The sequence below is a fragment of the Lepus europaeus genome, unplaced genomic scaffold (genome assembly GCF_033115175.1).
Source record: "Lepus europaeus isolate LE1 unplaced genomic scaffold, mLepTim1.pri SCAFFOLD_80, whole genome shotgun sequence".
NCBI lineage: Eukaryota > Metazoa > Chordata > Mammalia > Lagomorpha > Leporidae > Lepus > Lepus europaeus.
In genome coordinates, this window is record NW_026909609.1 from 471,806 (window position 1) to 491,545 (window position 19,740).

The window sequence follows — 19,740 nt, forward strand, 5'->3', positions numbered from 1 at the left end:
ATCCCTGAATACCAGGGATAAATCCCACTTTCTCTGGGTGGATGACCTTTCTGGTGTGTTGTTGGATTCTATTGGCTAGAATTTTATTGAGGATTTTTTCATCTATGTTCATCAGGGTAATTGGTCTGTAGTTCTCTTTTTCTGCTGCATCTTTTTCAGGTTTAGGAATTAAGGTGATTCTGGCTTCATAGAAAGAATTTGGGAGGATTTCCTCTAGTACTTCTTTAAATTTCTGGTAGAATTCAGCAATGAATCCATCCAGTCCAGGGCTTTACTTTGTTGGGAGGGCCTTTATTAGTGATTCAATTTCTATCTTAGTTATGGATCTGTTTAGGTTTTCTAAGTCTTCATGGTTCAATTTAGGTATGTTGTATGTGTGTCCAGGAATCTAGGCCATTTCGGCTAGATTTCCCAGTTAGTTGGCATACAACCCTTTGTAGTAGTTTATGATGACTCTTTTATTTCTGTGGTGGCTGTTGTTACATTCCCTTTTCCATTGCTAATTGTATTTATTTGGGTCTCTTTCTACTTTTTTTGGTTTGTTTGGCCAATGGTGTGTAAATTTTGCTTATATTTTTCAAAAAACCAGCTCTTCATTTTGCTGATCTCTTGTAATGCTGTTTTGGACTCAATTTTGTTGATTCCTTCTCTAATTTTAATTGTTTCTCTTTTACTAGCTTTGTGTTTGGTTTGCTCTAGTTTTTCTAGATCCTTGAGATTCATTGATAGTTCATTTATTTGGAGCTTTTCTAATTTCTTGATGTAGGCACCTTTTGCTATAAGCTTTCCTCTTAATGCTTTTGCTGTATACCATAAGTTCCCCCCCCCCAAGGGAACGGGTTTATTGGGAAAAACCCAGCAGACCAGAGGGAAGGAGCAAAAAGGAAAAGGAGAGAGAAGGAGAGTGTAAGAGAGAGAGACAGAGAGGAGAGGAACTAGTGAGGAGAGAATAGAAAGAGCAAACAAGAGAGAAGAGAGAAGCCAAGAGAGCCACGTGTTCAGGAACAGGTCCTTTTAAAACTTTGCTGGAGGGTGGGCAGGAAAGCAGGAGCAGTGAATCCCATTAAGATGGGAGTGGAGTTTGACAATAGCAGTTGGTCCATGTGGCCACCTAGCTTTCAGCAATGGTGGTGGGGGCTAGGGCCTAGGATGTAAATCAGGGTGTAGATTGTGCCATAGGTAAAACCGCCATTTTCCTAACATTCCCCCCTTTTGTTCTTTATAAAGCAGGAGTTGTATGGGATTACATTAGTCCCAAAAGTCCAGGAGGGGTAGAGTGATGGTGATTTGTCTTTAGAGCTACTTCCTGCTGACATGGGGCAATGAGGTATTCTTTGCTGGCATGGGGCGATGCCTCAAGCCACTGTCTTCTGGGTGGGGATCTGAGTGTATCCCTGTAACAGCATTTGGTTGACCGCCTGATTGTTGCAGGCCTTCGTTTGTTCCATTATAACCTGCTATAAACACTTAAACAGGCAAACAGGCACTGTAATATAAAAGACAGGGTGAAATGGCAACCAATGATCCTAAGAGTGGCATTAACCAGGTAATGAGAGGATTTCATAGAGGAGAGGAAATGAGGGGGGTCTCTTGACCCTTATGAAGACTGTTTGATGGACATGGTTTAAAGCTGATCCCAGACAAGACCGGGAGAAAGGGCACTCATCTTTTGCAAGTAGAGGGGTTTGTCTGTAGTGAAATTCTGAACAACCACATTATATCAAGTGGGGGAGAGGACCATCAGTACACACAGGTTGAGAGTAGAGCCATTGATGTTAGAATAGAGGCTATGGTTACAAAGGAATGAGGCCCAAGTGGGCTAGATACAAAGGACAGAGTCATTATTGGAGAAGCTAAGAATGGTGTTATCTAAGGCACAACTAAGTTTTCTGATTGAGAGGCAAATAGAATCTGACAGAAGGGGCTTTATAATAATCTGGTGGGCTTTAAGGCCTTGTTTTTTAAGAGGCCCAGACCTATCTTATCTCTTCACATAGGGTACACCCTAAGGGAGGTGTGAACCTCCTTGGTAAGGCACTCTGTTGACTTCCATTACCTAGCTGGCCTGGGAGGAGAGCTGGCCAGGTAAATGCAGGTGGCATCTCTAACAGGAAAGTTACAGCTCTGCCTGCAATGTTACTTACCCTACTTGGCCATTTCCTCAGCTGCCGTGGTCACTTTGGAAGCTGGGCTGAGTGGAGGGCTTTTCAGCTGAGAAGCAATAGATCTGTGGCTCTGATTTGAAGTCCTTCCACTCCAAGGCAGTTCCATTTCCAGTGATCCAACTTTAGGCTGGCAGAGCTACCAGGGCTCTTCACAAGCTACTTCTGCTGAAACCCAGGTTTACCACATCGAAAACCACTGCAGTGGACTGGCCTGTTGGGTCTCCTTGAGGGCAGATCTCTGTACAGAACAGCCATTAATAGCCTGCCACCCATCTTTACTTTGCTTCTGATGCCTAGCTTTTTCCTCTTGGTTTTTGTTAAAGCAGACCAGAGGATGCAAGTCAAGGGAGTGCTCAAGTCCCATCACTAATCTTTGTGGCCTAAAGTAGATGTCTATAGTCATAGGCATGTTCTGCAGTGATTTTCTGAGGTAGACAATGCCCATGAGGAAAACTATGTTCTTACTTTAAAACTTTCTTTCCCTTTGGTCTGAAAGGGAGGTTTTTTTCTACTTACTGTTTACTTTGCTGATGGCGAAGTAAATCTAGCTATGAAATTACAATTTAAGCTCTCATTTTGGCTTTGCTATTACATAAAGATGTTAACCATCCCTTTTATAAGATCTAAAGATTAAATTGTGCATCCTAGAGAGTCCTTCAATATAGCCAGTTCTACCTTGAAGAAAACATAGAAATGAGAGAACAAGTCAGGCTTAGAATAGAGAAATGAGGGAGTAAGTCCTAGATTGCCTAACAATATCAAATGAAAACTTAGCAAGTGATTTCAACCATTAGATAACAATGTAGGAAAACATTTACCAGAAGGTCCAATGCCTTCTATAAATGTTAAGAATACATGTATTTGGAGACATCTCTTAAATATTTAATGTGGTGTAGCTTGTTTAACCAGCAAATTCAAGCACAAGCATATAAAATGTTTCTAGTTTCTTTCTACCAACACGTTTAAAAAATATAACACAGAGATTCAGGTCACATGAATCAAAATGCATCTTTGAATAATTTCAGCTGTTTAAAGTTATGGGCAACCTTTTACCTATAAGTCAATAAAATAAAAATATAAATTTTTCCATGTAGACATACAATATGTATACACATATAACATAAAAGATAGAACAATAAAGCATTTTCAGAATAGCTTTTAAAAAAAATCTTTAACTCTTTTTTGTAAATTACCAGTTGACTCGAATTACTTTCTACTCTTAGTAATCTTAGTTAACCATACTTACACTCAGTTGGTACCTGTAACACATTATTGGCTTCATCTGTTTACAGAGCAATCCCAAATTACTGAATACAACAAAAGTGTCTGGAAACAGTCCATCAGGACCTATAGGAGGACAGCTAGACACAGAACCAACAATGTTTTAGTTTTATGAGCAAAAAATCTGATACATAAAACTGTGGATGACAAGACCTTAAATAGCCATGTTTAAAATTATAATTACATTAACCAACAAGAGGCACTTGCTTACTTCACAAAGTATTTTTGAAAGCACCTGTAGGATTTTACAAAGCATTTAACTCTTTTAAGCCTCTGGGGCTTTCTCATTAAAATAAAATAAAATAAAATAAAATAAACCATCACACAAGTTCATTAGACTTTTTAATTCTCAGACATTTGTATCAATACCATTTTATATTATAGAAACTTAAAATTTAGCACCACTTCACATCTTGACAGTACATCTAGTATAGTCCAAATAGCCTGATTAGTTGGTGTCTCTACAAGATGAGAGACATATATGCCCTTAGATTTTTTTCAGTTTGGCCCAAACTGGAAAAACTGAAGTCCAAAATTTACTAGAAATTTCAGTCCAAATTCTTTGGAACTTTGATTTTTTTTTTTTTTTTGAATGTCTGTCAAGGATGCCAAGAAGGCTCAAAATCCAAAATATGTGGTTGAAATAAGATTTCTTAACATGACATAATATAGACCAATTTGACATTGTTACAAGATGATTATTCAAATGTTTGAAAATAAGCACATATTTAAATAACCCATAGATCTTAAAATAAACACTCAGCTGTTTTCAAACAATTAGAATTTAACAGAGACATCAAAAGAACATAATAGATTACTTTAACTCATTGCTTTAAGAGAATCAGATTCTATGTCAAAGAGAAATAGATTAGTGTACTTGTGATGTTTTCCATCTGCCAATGTCCTTGATGTACATTTTGAAATAACCTGTTAAAAATCTCCAGATTAAGATTAAGGTAACACATCAAATTTCAGCCTGAGTTACTCTAAGCAATGTTTAACTATTTTCATAGACAGTTTATAAACTAACCCAAATAGTTTTTTATGGAATATAACATGCTGATTATACGAAAGTTTACATTTAGACTCATTTATTTAGTTTGCCTTTACCCAATTTATTTATTTTTGACAGGCAGAGTGGACAGTGAGAGAAAGAAACAGAGAGAAAGGTCTTCCTTTGCCATTGGTTCACCCTCCAATGGCCGCTGTGGCCGGCGTGCTGCAGCCAGCGCACTGCATCAATCCGAAGCCAGGAGCCAGGTGCTTCTCCTGGTCTCCCATGGGGTGCAGGGCCCAAGCACTTGGGCCATCCTCCACTGCACTCCCTGGCCACAGCAGAGAGCTGGACTGGAAGAGGGGCAACCAGGACAGAATCCGATGCCTCTACCAGGACTAGAACCTGATGTGCCGGTGCTGCAAGGTGGAGGATTAGCCTATTGAGCCTTGGCGCCGGCCTCCTTTACCCAATTTAAATTAGCAGTTACACTTAAATGACTTAGGCTGCTGTTATTATATCATATATCTATCTGAATTTGATTAAAATTGCATTCATATAAACAAGTACTAATTACCCATTGCTGTTTCATTGAGTACTGATTACCCAAAAACCTGTTAAAATAAATTGCAAAAATAAGTTCAGCAAGTTACAAAGCAATTTTTTTTTTTTTTTTTGGACAGGCAGAGTGGATAGAGAGAGAGACAGAGAGAAAGGTCTTCCTTTGCCATTGGTTCACCCTCCAATGGCTGCTGCGGCCGTTCATTGCGCTGATCCTAAGCCAGGAGCCAGGTGCTTCTCCTGGTCTCCCATGCGGGTGCAGGGCCCAAGGACTTGGGCCATCCTCCACTGCCTTCCCAGGCCATAGCAGAGAGCTGGCCTGGAAGAGGGGCAACTGGAATAGAATCCGGCGCCACGACCGGGACTAGAACCCGGTGTGCCGGCTCCACAAAGCAATATTTTTAAAGGTAGTGATCTTCCTAGATTCAAAGAGAAATTCCTTCAAACTCAGTGTCTAGTTAGTTGCCTTTTTCTTAAAAACACCTTAGGCCCATGACGTCATAGTCAGCCACTTGGGACTGCATCAAGTCAGTTCCCAAAGGTGACAGTGGGCCAGAGGTCAATACACCAAAACAAAAAGTGGAGGTCAGAAGACAGGATTTTCCTGTCTGGCTTGCTCATGATAAAACAAAAAAGCCATCAGAAGGGTGGGATACCTAATTTTTTTCCTCAATAAGCAGAGAGTCCAAAAGGATGGGATTATCACTCACTTGCTATTATGGAAAACTGGAACAAGATAAGGAGGGACAAAAGAACAGTTGGTGGACAAGGTCTGGACAGTGAAAGCATGGAGACAATCATTCCCAAACTGAAGAGACAGACAGAGTAGACTTTGGACAAGGCCTGGTTCTAGGACCAATCCTGGTTCTAGGATAAAGTCCAAATTCTAGTGAGAAGAGAAGAGAGAGAGCAGAGAGTAGAGAGATGAGAGGGGGAGAGGAGCACCAAGAGTGCAGAGAAGAGAGAGTGAGAGAGAGAAGCCAAGAGTGAGGAGAGAAAAGAGAGAGAAGAGCCATGCAGTGCTTGTTTAAAGATTCAAAACCAGGCTGGTGCCATGGCTTAACAGGCTAATCCTCCACCTTGCGGCGCTGGCACACTGGGTTCTAGTCCTGGTTGGGGCACCAGATTCTATCCCAGTTGCCCCTCTTCCAGGCCAGCTCTCTGCTGTGGCCAGGGAGTGCAGTGGAGGATGGCCCAAGTGCTTGGGCCCTGCACCCCATGGGAGACAAGGAGAAGCACCTGGCTCCTGACTTAGGATCAGCGCAATGCGCCGGCTGCAGCAGCCATTGGAGGGTGAACCAACAGCAAAAAGGAAGACCTTTCTCTCTGTCTCTCTCTCTCACTATCCACTCTGTCTGCCCCCCCCAAAAAAAAAAATTGTTAATGTCCAGTGAATTTTTTAAATTTAGATGTGCTTTTTTTTTTTGGACAGGCAGAGTGGACAGTGAGAGAGAGAGACAGAGAGAAAGGTCTTCCTTTGCCGTTGGTTTACCCTCCAATGACCGCTGTGGCTGGCATGCTGCAGCCAGTGCACCGCGCTGATCCGAAGCCAGGAGCCTGGTGCTTATCCTGGCCTCCCATGGGCTGCAGGGCCCGAGCACTTGGGCCATCCTCCACTGCACTCCCTGGCCACAGCAGAGAGCTGGACTGGAAGAGGGGCAACTGGAACAGAATCTAGTGCCCCTACTGGGACTAGAACCTGGTGTGCTGGTGCCACAGGCAGATGATTAGCCTGTTGAGCCACGGCACTGGCCAATGTGCTTTTTAATCTTAAAGTGGAACTCCATTTGGAATAGCCACATTTAAGATTGCACTGAAACCATATGTCTATCGAACAGTGCAGCACTAAAGGTAACTGAAACTTACTCAGTGTTTGTTTAGCTTTATTAGAACTGTGATAGGCACATTGCAATATTGTTTAATTTATTAGAATACTATTTTGTGTTAACAAATGGGTATACTCCCAGAATTAGAAAGTGTTAGAGCTAAGATCCTAACCAATTCTCTGCCCTCCCTCTGGGCTACTCCAGTACCCTGGGATTTCTCTGTAATTCAAGCCAGAAGGGTGACACCATCAAAGTCATGACACTGGTGATGGAGAGAAGGCTGTAGTTAATGAATGTTAAAGAGCTCCACTTGGGAATACTCCTCTTGATAATTGATTGTGTCTGTGTGAGGGAGGAATAAAGCAGTTTGTGTAGGGCGGCCTCCCACTTCTGACTCAAGCAACAGAGTTGTCCCTAGCGGGAATGAGAGAGACACTGTCACAGCATTTGTTCAACAGAAATTGAAATTTAGCAAATTTTGATCATTGGAATTACTAGTACAGTATGACGAACTGAACCCGATTTTTGTTTTAGCTGTGACTCCTTTATATTTGGCACAAATGCCAGGTGACAACTATTGGATGAGCACTATTATGTAAAAAAGGCATCTATGTAACAGAATGATGCATGGATGCATGGATTGGTGTGTTTGTAATACTGTTATAGAAAGAACACCCCTAGCTAATTCAACAGCCTCAAATTTACAGTTCATAATATTTGCAAACTTTAACGGGTTTCTTTTTTAATATCTCTTCTATAGATACTAATTCAGCTCTGAGCCACCACACACGCAATAGGTAAGAGCTTTGATGAACTCTTTAATTATGAGCTTATCTTTGCTTCTGAAAGAATGCCAAGTGATAGCACTTGGGCCTGAGCCATCTACCTGGGCAGAATCTATCAGATTATGCTATGCCATGTACTTTGGAAGATCTGATCTTAAAAATCCAAAGGATACAAGAGGTGACTAAGAAGAGAACTTGTACGAATTCAAGCACCTCATAAGCTATTAGCAGGTGCCTTTGCCTTACGAATGATAACTATGAAGGGAAAAATGAAAACAAATTATGCTGGAAAGTCATAAATATGGTATTTTTATTTCTTTATATTTACCAATTCTGAAGAATATTCTTGAAAGTTATTTGCGGTCAACAGCATTATGGTGTTTGATTATTGATCAATTTACATATTTTCACAGAAACATTCATCTCACTATAACCAGCACATTTAATCTGTTTAATAAATTTTGTTGCCAAAATGCTGCTGCAGGTCAGTACAGATGCCCTAAATGACAGGAAAGGACTGTACAGTTTCCCCTTACCCCTGAGGCCATGTTCGACATCAGCCGTGAGTTTATTACTTTTTATCCTGAAGGGTTTCAGGATCATTTTCACTTTTTTGGTCCCTGCTGCTTTCCTGTGCTCTGGTTATTTATATCCACAGGAGTCAGTGGTTAGTAATGTAGAATGGGAGCAAGGCATGGGAAATAATAGGACAGTGGTCAAATAAAATAAGTATATCATGGGAGGATGGATCTTTGTTGCCTCTCTCCCTGGTGGAAGAGTCTCCTTTAGTATTTGTATGCTGTGTGGTTCCCAGGGAGCTTTGTTTGGGTCAGACAAGTCCCCCTGTGGGTGAAAGTGACTCAGACCATAGGAGCACTTGCATTTTCTGGGCCCCTGGGCTGGAGCTGGAATTCCCTCTGAGCTCTGTTTAGCGCTGGGTTCTACCAGAATTCCCTTGCTTGTTCCCTGAAGTGCTCTAGGGTGAAGCTGGCACAAAACATTTGACAATTTTCACTCAGCCACCGACAGTTGCTGAAAACCTTCCAATACATGTATATGCCCTTATCTTAGCTTCACAAAAGCCATGCCCTAAAAATAAATACAATTTAGAAAAAAAAATACATTCAACTACAGTGAGTTTCAGGTGACCAAGCTGTGAGACAAAAAGGCAGGGATCATTCAGGCCTTTAGGCTTTGAGTAGTGTGTTCCTGTCCAGGCATCAGCGAGGCCTTTACCTAGGGTTCCCACTAGACATGAGCAATTATTTAAAGCTGTTTCTTTTTTTAAAATTTTAATCAAAATATGTATACTGTGTGGTTAACTGCAGGAGCATTTCTGATCACTTAATTTTTTAAAAAGATTTATTTATTATTTATTTGAAAAAGTTACACATAGAGAGGAGAGGCAGAGAGAGAGAGAGAGAGAGACAGGTCTTCCCTCCAATGGTTCACTCCCCAGTTGGCCAGAATGTCTGGCCGGAGCTGCACCCATCTGAAGCCAGAAGCCAGGAGCTTCTTCCAGGTCTCTTCCACGGGGGTGCAGGGGCCCAAGGGCTAGGGCCAACTTCTCCTGCTTCCCCAGGCCATAGCAGAGAGCTGGTGGGAAGTGGAGCAACCAGGACTAGAACCAGCACCCATATGGGATGCCAGCACTTCATGCCAGGGCGTTAACCCACTGCACCACAGCACTGGCCCCTGATTACTTAATTTTTTAACTAAGATGTGTTCCTAAGATCTTTTATGATTAGCATGCCTTAAAAATTAGACATTTTTTTCCTGTATCTTTCAACTGATCTTTCTTTTTGCCTTTTCACTTGCTAAAAACTATTTTTGGTTTTCCTTTGGCCTAATCTGACCTTCTATAATCTCTGAATTCTCAGGTCAATGGAGACACAGGCTGAGTTGTGATTTAGTCATTTTCCTCCTTGTTTTCATCCATGTCCCTGGGCCCTTGCCATGTATAAAATATTCCATAGCACTTCTCAAAATAGTCTTTAAAACTCTAAGCTTTATAAATTAAGTACTAACATTAAACTTTGAAAAATATTTTTATGAGAGATCCTGTATTTGGCCATAACTTCCACTTTGTTCACTATGCAAATGTAGAGGTATCTCTTTTGTGTCTCTAAACAAGAAGGCTGACATCAAAGGAAGCTGGTGTTTCCTTGCTGAGTCTGACTCCTAGAAAATTAGAGTGTGCAGGGAAATGTTTGGAGGCACTTACTAACACAACTAACACAGGAGGGCTTTAGCGATTCAAATCATAAACCTAAGCTCACAAGGGTAAAGCTAATTTTAGAATGAAATATACGACAAATAGATGAAGTACAAAAAATAAAAACACACACACAAAAAAAATAATCTAAGTGCTAAGATGACACCAGGCAGGCTCAGTTCTTCAAGTTGGAAAACTTTGAAGACTACATTTTTACCTGTAATTCCCATCTTTGGTTTCCACCATTTTTGCTCTCTGAACTTGATCTAAATTCAACCCATTTAAAAGGATCACATTGCTTTATATGACCTGGCAGAAGTAAATGTAGAATTTCCTTAAATTGTGGATAGAAATGGAATGGTCATGAGTTTGAGCCTATGGAATTTATAATGCATTTTATAGCTATACATGGCATTTTATTATAGAGATACAGAGAAGAGGCAATTTTCAACTACAGAATTTTGAAAATATCTAAAATTATCAAAAATAAGAAGATCTGGGGTGAATTCAAATTAAAATGTAGGAATGACATGCAATTATTCCTATTTACATCATGAAGAGGTGACTGTGCACTAAGTCTGGATTTAAAACAGGTGGACTGAAGGCAGTGCACTTAGAAGTCTGAGAAATCTGAGGGCAGTCACTGTCCTCCCTATGTTACTGCTGCCCACTAAGAAAACAACAAAAACTGAAAGAAAGGAAAAAGATGAAATGCATGAATGCTTGTAGAAAGCATTGGAAGTACAGAGGACTGTCTACGTGTTGAATGTTCAATGAAATCTTTTACATTTGATTTTACCAGTGATCATTTTTATTTCATGCTGGTTTTCTGAAGATTATCAGTTAAAAAGTTTGCATTATTTTGACACATTGTGTTCCATCTCATTGCTTTAGGCATAGAGTTATATTTACTATTTCATGCAGTATTGTTTACTATCAGGCACTGAACTAAACTGAAGAAAATCACCAATTTCTAAAAGATACCATAAATCTAAATGGAGGAGGAGCTAGAAGTTAGAAAAACCAAGTATGTTGGATATTGCATTAAATTTCAGAGTAACATATTTATTTCTTATATTATATGTAGAAATACAGCAAGTTTTATTGTGAAAGTATCAGTTAGTGTTACGTGAAAGCAGCATTTAAGAAATCAGGTAAAGTATGAAACAATCACTAAATAGTATGCATAAGCCATAGTAAAATTGTTCCTTAAACTTTATAACATGCAATTCCCTAAGAAAGGCAATTCCTTAGTTTCATGAAATGGAATACCTCATATACCACATAAATTACCCCTGGGGATTTAGCATATTTGAATATATTTTCAAAATTCTTTATTTCAGAAGGGCCAAAGGACATATCTGTTACTCCTTGAAAAATATAGCAGAAATAATGTTTATAATATACTGAATAATATTTGTGAAACAAATTCTAGCTTCAACTTACTGATCCAGAGCTAAATTCAAATATACTGGCCATACACTACCAAGGCAAGTTTATCCATCAGGCAAAATGCAAAGTGGAATTTCATTTTATTTAATCTTAAACATTATAATTCCCATCACGCTACATGTTACAAATTTCCATGGCAACGTTTGAAAGAATCATCATGAATATTACAATAAAATTTTAATGTCAACTTTTTAGATTGTTGATATAAGTTCTACTATCCTTTGAATGAGATAGTCCTAATTTGCTTTTTAAAAGGATCTCTGCCTTTACTGTTGAATTTTATTTCATTTTGCAGAAGGAATGATGGAGCCACACATTATCAAGTTTAAAGAGCCCTGTACATCCATGAAATAATTTTTATTGTGTGCCCTACTAGTCCTGACTAACATTTTCATATGATCAACCTCTTTTTAATGTGATCCTGGATATGAAATTCCTGCATAAAGCATTTTTTTCCAGAAAAACCAAGTATATGGTAAATGTAGAATAACTACTATACCACACATACTGTTATATAGAAATTTTATAACACATTTTGTATTATTCTTGAAATAATTAGATAAAAATGGAATCTTTCAACATCAAATTTTATATATGCAAACATCTAATTAGCTGTTCTGGGAAATGCTAGAGTTTTTTTTTTTTTTTTTTTCCACTGTCATTATTACATTTTTTAAAAAATTCTTCATGGCCTAGAAAATAAAAATCAATATATCTGTTTTTATTCCAAATATTCTTTTTTTTTCTAGATATATAACAGATAGAGTTAGACAGTAAGGGCAAGAGACAGAGTTCGCTCTGTGCTTCCCTCTGTTTGTTCACCCCTCAAATGGCCCCTAAGGCCAGAGCTCTATGGATCCAAAGCCAGGAGCCAGGTGCTTCTTCCTGGTCTCCCATGCAGGTGCAGGGGCCCAAGCAGTTGGGCCATCCTCCACTGCCCTCCCGGGCTACAGCAGAGAGCTGGACTGAAAGAGGAGCAACCAGGACAAGAACCTGGTGCCCATATGGGATGCCAGTGCCACAGGCGGAGGATTAACCAAGTGAGCCATGGCGCTGGCCCATTCCAAACATTCTTAAAGGATGAAAAATGTAAAGCATAATAATTCATATATTGTTAGAAACTCAGAGAAAAATAAGGAAGTGATATTAAATTCTAGACTGCAGTAAGAAGACAGTCTTTCATTTCTTTCTTGAGTTACACTCTTGTCTCCATCCAGATACATTTTCCTTGTATTAAGCTTTCTGTTAGAGACCTGGACTATGGAATTTCTATGCAGAGGAAGCCTGTGGGTCTTCCCTTTAAAGGATCTGTCTCCCTAGCTTCCCCTCAGCTGCATGTTTGGGGAGTGCCTCCTCCTAACTCCAACAGTTTTGGATTTTCCTTCCCAAGGGACAGCTCACGTCGGGATGCCTGGGTGCGGGCTTCTACGTACTTTCAGAGGGCTTACCGCACTGGGTCCCAGTCTATTCGGGCCTGAGCGCTGCCTACTGGAGGGCCGCGCTGCGCAACTCCCCACCTGGGCCCTACCTGGGCCCTGCGCCAGAGCCCAGTGCCCGCCAGTGCACACACCTTGGAGGCAAAAAGTCCTGGCACTCCCTGCGCCCACGGCACAAGCACCTGAGGAAGTCTGAGAAACCTCTCTCAGCCTGCACCAGACTTGGCTCTGCTCTGCCATTTTCAGCCTAATTACGCCTAGTGTGGGCTCCCCCAGGGACTGGGTCATCCCTAAGCTTTCCTGTGGGTGACAGTTTCCAAATGGCACTGATAAGTCACAAAGCGTGGGTAGGGGGTGGGGAGTGTGTGCGGAGCAGTGGCTGGCGGGCGTACTGTGTTTTGGATTATTGTTTTTTACATTTTGTAATATGTTTTGGGTCTCCTCTGCATATGAACAAAAATGATCAAATAAAATCTATATTGTAACTATTCATTTTTGGGTAAAGCATATTTGTATGAAATAAAAAGACTTTCAAAAATATTCACTTTGCTTTCGCCATACCATATACATTTTAAAAACTACTAAATTGGATCTTCAACTTAAGGGATATTATTGTAGTGTTATTATAAAAGAATTAACATTTATTCAAAAGTAAGGATTCTGTGGCCAGCGCGGTGGCTCACTGTCGGGGACCACGCAACACGTGGCCTCTTAGCGGAAAACTACTGAAGTAGAGCTAAGCAGCCAGGGCGGGAAAGTACTGATAATGCCACCCTGTGTCCTAAGAGTTTCTGACCATTCCCCAACCTGCACAAGCATTGCAGCTGCAAGATAACCTTGTGACCTCCCTCTGCTTGCACAGGCATTGCAGCTGCAAGGTAAACTACCCTCCTCCCCCTGCCTGACATCCTGCCTTCACGATATATAAGTGTGTGGTTAAAAACAATAAATTCGCAGCTTGATCAGGATCCTTGACTTGCTGCCATCTTTGTGTCTCCTGTCCCTTTCATTTCTCTTTCTAGGTGCTCGGCCCCAGTTGCTGTACCGTGGGATGGGACAACTGGCGCCCAACGTGGGGCTCAAGTGTGGCCATTGGGGTTCGAGTGCCTGTAAGATTGGAGGAATGCCACTTTCCAGGAGAAAAACTTGGATCCAAGTGATTGTGCGACCGGCTCGGAACTGCCCACCCAAGATCATTAGCATCGGTCGACACTGCAGAGTGAAGATGGTGCAAGGTAAGTGATGGCCATGGAACAGGCATTATCGTCACAGGAAATGTTCATTTCAGGTCTCAGGGAGGCTCTCAAGACACAAGGAGTTCGGGTTAAAAATAAGGATCTAAAGGCATTTTTTGAGTATGTGAAAAATTTATGTCCCTGGTTCCCCAGGAAAGGAACAGTTGATGAGGTCAAGTGGCAAAGAGTTGGAAATTGTTTAAAGGATTTTCATAATTTCAGTTGAAGTAAATTTTACCTTTGTAAAGTTAATATTACTATGTGAAATGAGAAATTGTGGTTACAAAGTGTCCGGACTACCCATTCTGTTTTTGTGTTATGTACTAACTCTACCCTTATTATTGATAGGAATGCTCTGGCAGAGTATGCTTGGTTTGCTTTACCAAAGAAATGTAAACCCAAATATGCCACAAATAGTTAAGATTCCACAAACCTGCAAGAATGTAACAATTACGGTACTGTTTTTTATGTCCCTGACATGGGTGCCCAAGAAGCTAATTCCCCCTCATATATGTTTCAATTTATCTTTAAAACACCTTAAATATTATTGTGTTTGATTTCTGAATGTAAACTTCTATGAGAAATTTGCATTGTATTCTTATGATGATGTGTTAAGTATGCCTACACCTTGATGCAACCTTAGGGCCAAATGTAAGGACAGATTTTTAAAATGAAGAGGCTTGTATCTAGGTTTGGCTCTGATGAACAAGCAACGTGTCTGCCAGATAACCTTCTCCTGCTCCTTGGGAGCCTGGCCAGTTCCCGGGGAGGAGGATAAAGGAATGTTTCTGATAAACAGGTAGGCAGGCTTCCTGTCTCTGCTCTCTGGCCAAGATCTGGGATGGGACACACTGCTTGCCTAAAATCTTGGCAATGAGCCACCCTTGTCCTTGGGGGCTTTAAGAGAGAGCCAGAACAAGCCTCTGCTACTGCTGTTTCATCCCGGGGGAACACACAGTCAAGCTGAATGTTAAACATGCCTGTGATGATTACTGATAATGTTTAATTCTCAGTACAGATTGAAGATTGCCTAGTGATGCCCACAGTACTGTAAATTCTACCAAACATAAGTACAACACGGGCATGGATCAATTGGCTACTGTGGCTGAGGTGTTCTGTGACAGTCCCTTTCATGAGAGATTAACAAAATGAATTCACTTAAAAACAGGACATTCAGGACCTGCCACTCTGCATGATATGTCATTACAAAAATCAACAAGGAGGGTTATGCCCAACAAAAAGAGGGTGCTATAAATGTGGGCAAAAGTCATCCAAGAGCTAAAAATCAAAATGAAACTCTTCCTGGGATTGCCCCCAGTGCAAAAGAAAAAGGCATTGGGCCAATAAATGTGGCTCCAAAGCTGATAAAAAAGGTAATTCATTAAAGAACAAAGTTCAGGAAACTGGAAGAGGGGCCAGCCCCTGGCCCCAGTATCTCAAAGAACAAACCCTGGGGCAGTACGGTTTGCCACCTCCCAGCCTCAGGCTAAGCAAATACCTCAACAATTGCTTCCCTCCAACGAGCAACCCCAGGTGGCGCAGGACTGGACCTCTGTGCCGCCTCTGATACAATATTAGATTCCACCCAGGGCCCACAAATCATCCCTACAGGGGTGCAGGGCCCCTTGCCTTCGGGTACCTGTGCTTTTATTCTCGGCTGAGCATCAGCTACCCTTAAAGGCATTCAAGTTTTTCCCGGTATTATTGACGATGACTTTACCAGGGAGATAAAAATCCTAGCAGCTGCTATTAATGGAGTAGCTGTCGTTCCACAGGGCACCCGTCTAGCACAACTGGTTCTTCTGCCTTTAATTACTGGAAATACATCCTCAATTTCTTCCAGGCTCTGAGGCATTACCCCTTTGGGTTCCTCAGATGCTTATTGGGTCCAGCCAATTACAAAAAATAGGCCTGTGTTAACCCTTACTATTGAAGGAAAGGATTTCAAGGGCATTTTGGATACAGGGGCGGATGCCACAGTCATATCTCAAGATCATTGGCCAGCCCATTGGCCGCTGACCACATTTCTCACCAATTTGCGAGATATAGGCCAGTCCAACAACCCCCAAGTCAGCTCAAGGGTATTACGCTGGAAAGATAAGGAAGGCAATCAGGGCACTGTGACTCCTCTTGTATTACCAGGCCTCTCTGTTAACCTGTGGGGATGTGACATTCTCTCCCAAATGGAAGTTATCCTGTGCAGCCCTAGTGCTGTGGTCACATAACAAATGCTGTGCATGGACTATGTGCCTGGCACAGGACTTGGAAAAATGAGACAAGGCTTAACTCAATCTATTACAGCCCCCTCTAAAACAGATAGACATGGCCTCGGATATTTGGATTTTTAGTAATGGCCACTGGCCTTCCTGTACCCCATGCAGATAAAATCACATGGAACACTCAAACTTCTGTTTGGGTGGATCAGTGGCCACTTACTCAAGAAAAGCTAAATGCCGCTACAGCGCTTGTACAGGAGCAGCTCACGGCTGGACACCTAGAGCCTTCCAATTCTCCCTGGAATATGCCCATTTTTGTCATAAAGAAAAAATCTGGTAAATGGCACCTTTTACAGGATTTGCGTGCCGTTAATAGGTCATGGCACTCATGGGAGCCCTCCAACCTGGCATCCTGATCCCCGTGGCCATCCTAAATGGTTATTACAAAATAATTATAGATTTCAAAGACTGCTTTTTCATGCAAAGATTTCATTGGAAAGTTTTGCCCCAGGGGATGGCCAATAGCTCCACCCTTTGTCAAAAGTTTGTAGCACAGGCAGTGGATCCAATTCATTTACACTGGCTGCACATTTATATTTTACATTATATGGATGACATTTTACTGGCGGCTCAAAACAAGTCAGACTTACAAGATTGCTTTACAGCATTTTATAAAGCCTTTCTTGCCCTTGGTTTACAAATTGCTCCTGATAAGGTCCAGTTACAAGACCCCTTTACCTATTTGGGTTTAAAATTACAACAGGATTTGGTTTTTGTGCAGTTCCCTTGGAATGCCTCCATACCCTTAATGATTTTCAAAAACTTCTAGGAGATATTCAATGGCTCGGCCCTATTTGAAAATATCTAATAATGTCCTATTACCCCTCAATGACATTCTGTGAGGAGACCCAGACACACACACACCCCACCCTGCGAGCTCACCCCTGCCACAGGAGATGCATTAAACCAAGTAACACAAGCCATTAGCCAACAGTTTGGCAAATTTCTTACACTCTCCCCCTACTTTCTGTAGTTTTAGCCACACCACATACGCCCACCGGAGTTTTTTGGCAAAAATCCCTCACGCCCAATAAAAAAGGTCAACCTCTTTTCTGGATCCATCTCCCCATTTCCTCATCTAAAGTAATTACAATATATTTGTCTCAGGTTGCTTCAATAATCATTAAGGCTCATTTCCTTTCCCGCCAATATTTCAGAAAAGACCCCGATGTTGTAGTAGCGCCATATACCCGAGAACAGACCCAGTTCCTTCTTCAAACTTCTGATGACTGGGGGATAGCCATGTCAGGATTTATGGGAACCATTGACAATCACCTCCCTGATGACCCCGTGTTACAGTTTGCCCAATCCTATTCCTTTATTTTTCCAAAAAATACAAAAAACAATCCCATTCCAAAGGCTATTACAGTATTTACAGATGGGTCATCCAGTGGGATGGCTGCCTTTGTGGCAGACAACCGTTCCCATGTTTTTAAAACATCTTGTCAGCCCAGTTGGTTGAGCTGTATGCCATACTTCAAGTCTTTACTTGAAGTCAAGTAAAGTCAAGTCAAGCTGTAAATATTTATACTGATAGTGCATATGTAGCTGACTCCATCCCGTTGCTTGAAACTTCTCCTTTTCTTAAAACAATTTCCAATGCTATGCCCTTGTTTATACAAATTCAAAAGCTAATACAAGAAAGACAACAGCCCTTCTATTTGGGACATATTTGGGCACACACAAGCCTACCAGGATCACTCAGAAGGTAATGTCCAGGTAGATGCTGCTACAAGGCTCACCTTCCCCATAATTGTGGGATCAGTGCAGAAAACTCAAAACTCAGAAGGTAATGTCCAGGCAGATGCTGCTTCAAGGCTCACCTTCCCCATAATTGTGGGAAGAGTGCAGGAAGCTCAAAACTCAGAAGGTAATGTCCAGGCAGATGCTGCTACAAGGCTCACCTTCCCCATAATTGTGGGATCAGTTCAGGAAGCTCAAAACTCAGAAGGTAATGCCCAGGTAGATGCTGCTATAAGGCTTACCTTCCCCATAATTGTGGGAACAGTGCAGGAAGCTCAGAACTCAGAAGGTAATGTCCAGGCAGATGCTGCTACAAGGCTCACCTTCCCCATAATTGTGGGATCAGTACAGGAAGCTCAAAACTTGCATAGGTTGCATCACTTAAATGCTCTCCATTTGTTTTGTAAAATTTCACGAGAATCGTGAAATAGTCAAAAAATGCCCCTCATGTGTTACAAGCCAACCTGTACCGCATTTGGGAGTCAATCCACGTGGTCTTCTCCCTAATCAACTGTGGCAAATGGATGTCACACACTTCCCCAAATTTGGCAAACTAAAGTATCTTCATGTCTCTATAGACACCTACAGTGGCTTTGTCTTTGCCTCCGCCCATACAGGGGAAGCTGCTAAGGATGCTATCTCGCACCTTATAACGGCTCTTTCTGTACTGGGAAAACCTGTTGAGATTAAGACAGATAATGGTCCTGCTTATGTCAGTGCTAAGTTTAAACAATTTTGTGAGGTGCTCCATATTAATCACATTACAGGAATCCCTTACAATCCACAGGGTCAGGGGATTATCGAAAGAGCCCATCAAACGCTGAAAACCTGGCTCACTCGGCTTGAAGCCACTTCCTTATCCTTTGTCTCTCTCTGAGACCGATTGAATCATGCGCTCTTTGTACTAAATTTCTTATCCTTAGATAATAATAATCATTCAGCCGCAGATCATCACTGGCATCCTTCCCCTGAAACAGCCCCACCTATGGTGATGTGGCAAGACCCCCTCACTAGTGGATGGCATGGCCCCGATCCTGTGCTTATTTGGGGATGGGGGGGGGGTCAGCCTGTTTTCTGGATCAAAAACAATCAATGCCAAGATGGCTGCCTGAAAGATTAATTAAACAAGTTAATTCATCAAACTCTTCTAATATTAACCCTACACCAGAGCCTACATCCGGCCCTGAGGATATTTTCCCCTTGTGTTTACAGGAATGAAAAGACCCGGCTGGATGCTACTGGGACTCATTACAGGACTCCTTGTTATTGTCGGCATTGTTGCCATTGTTGCTATTGTGTATCTTCTCTTCTATTCTCTCCTCCCCTGCCACATTTTCTGAGGGCTCACTGATTAACCCCTCTGAAGGGCCCTAATAAAATGGCCCTCTTCCTTGCTTTCCTGATAATGGCAATCTACACCATCCATTGGGCTCCACCAGTCTTTGCAGGGTTGGACAACCCTCAGGCCATTCAAAAACTCCTTCAACAGCATGACCCTGGTATCTGCTCCAGGGGCATAATAGTATCCCTCCCACAAACATCAACCTCCTACAGATCCCACATCCTCAGTCATAAACTGCATTTTACACATGACTGCAGAGATAAAACCGCCAAGGATTCCAAATGGCACTGTATTCTCAAACCTAAACTAGACTCTTCCCACCCTGGGAATCAATGGCCGTCAGAGTGCAATAGTACTATCCATTACTCTGTGCCCTCCTCCTGTTATACGTGGTATCAAACCTGTAATGAAGGGAATGAACATTTATTG

The 19,740-nt window shown here is 41.6% G+C and overlaps 1 protein-coding gene across 11 annotated transcripts in view; it reads left to right on the forward strand.

Annotated features, from left to right (window-relative positions):
* The window catches only part of LOC133755702 (zinc finger protein OZF-like), a 53,495-nt gene extending 34,179 nt beyond the window's left edge, over nucleotides 1-19,316 (forward strand). For 7 of the 11 annotated variants that reach the window (XM_062185738.1, XM_062185737.1, XM_062185736.1 and 4 more), the window contains 2 exons: nucleotides 13,738-13,950; nucleotides 19,182-19,316. In XM_062185738.1, the coding sequence (XP_062041722.1) occupies nucleotides 13,738-13,950; nucleotides 19,182-19,309 (341 nt within the window). In that variant the 3' untranslated portion in view covers nucleotides 19,310-19,316. Of the gene's footprint in view, nucleotides 1-7,587; nucleotides 7,625-11,574; nucleotides 11,755-13,737; nucleotides 13,951-19,181 lie in introns of those variants that run through there. The other 4 variants (XM_062185743.1, XM_062185744.1, XR_009865463.1 and 1 more) reach the window with 3 other exon arrangements.
* Nucleotides 19,317-19,740: the final 424 nt, after the last annotated feature.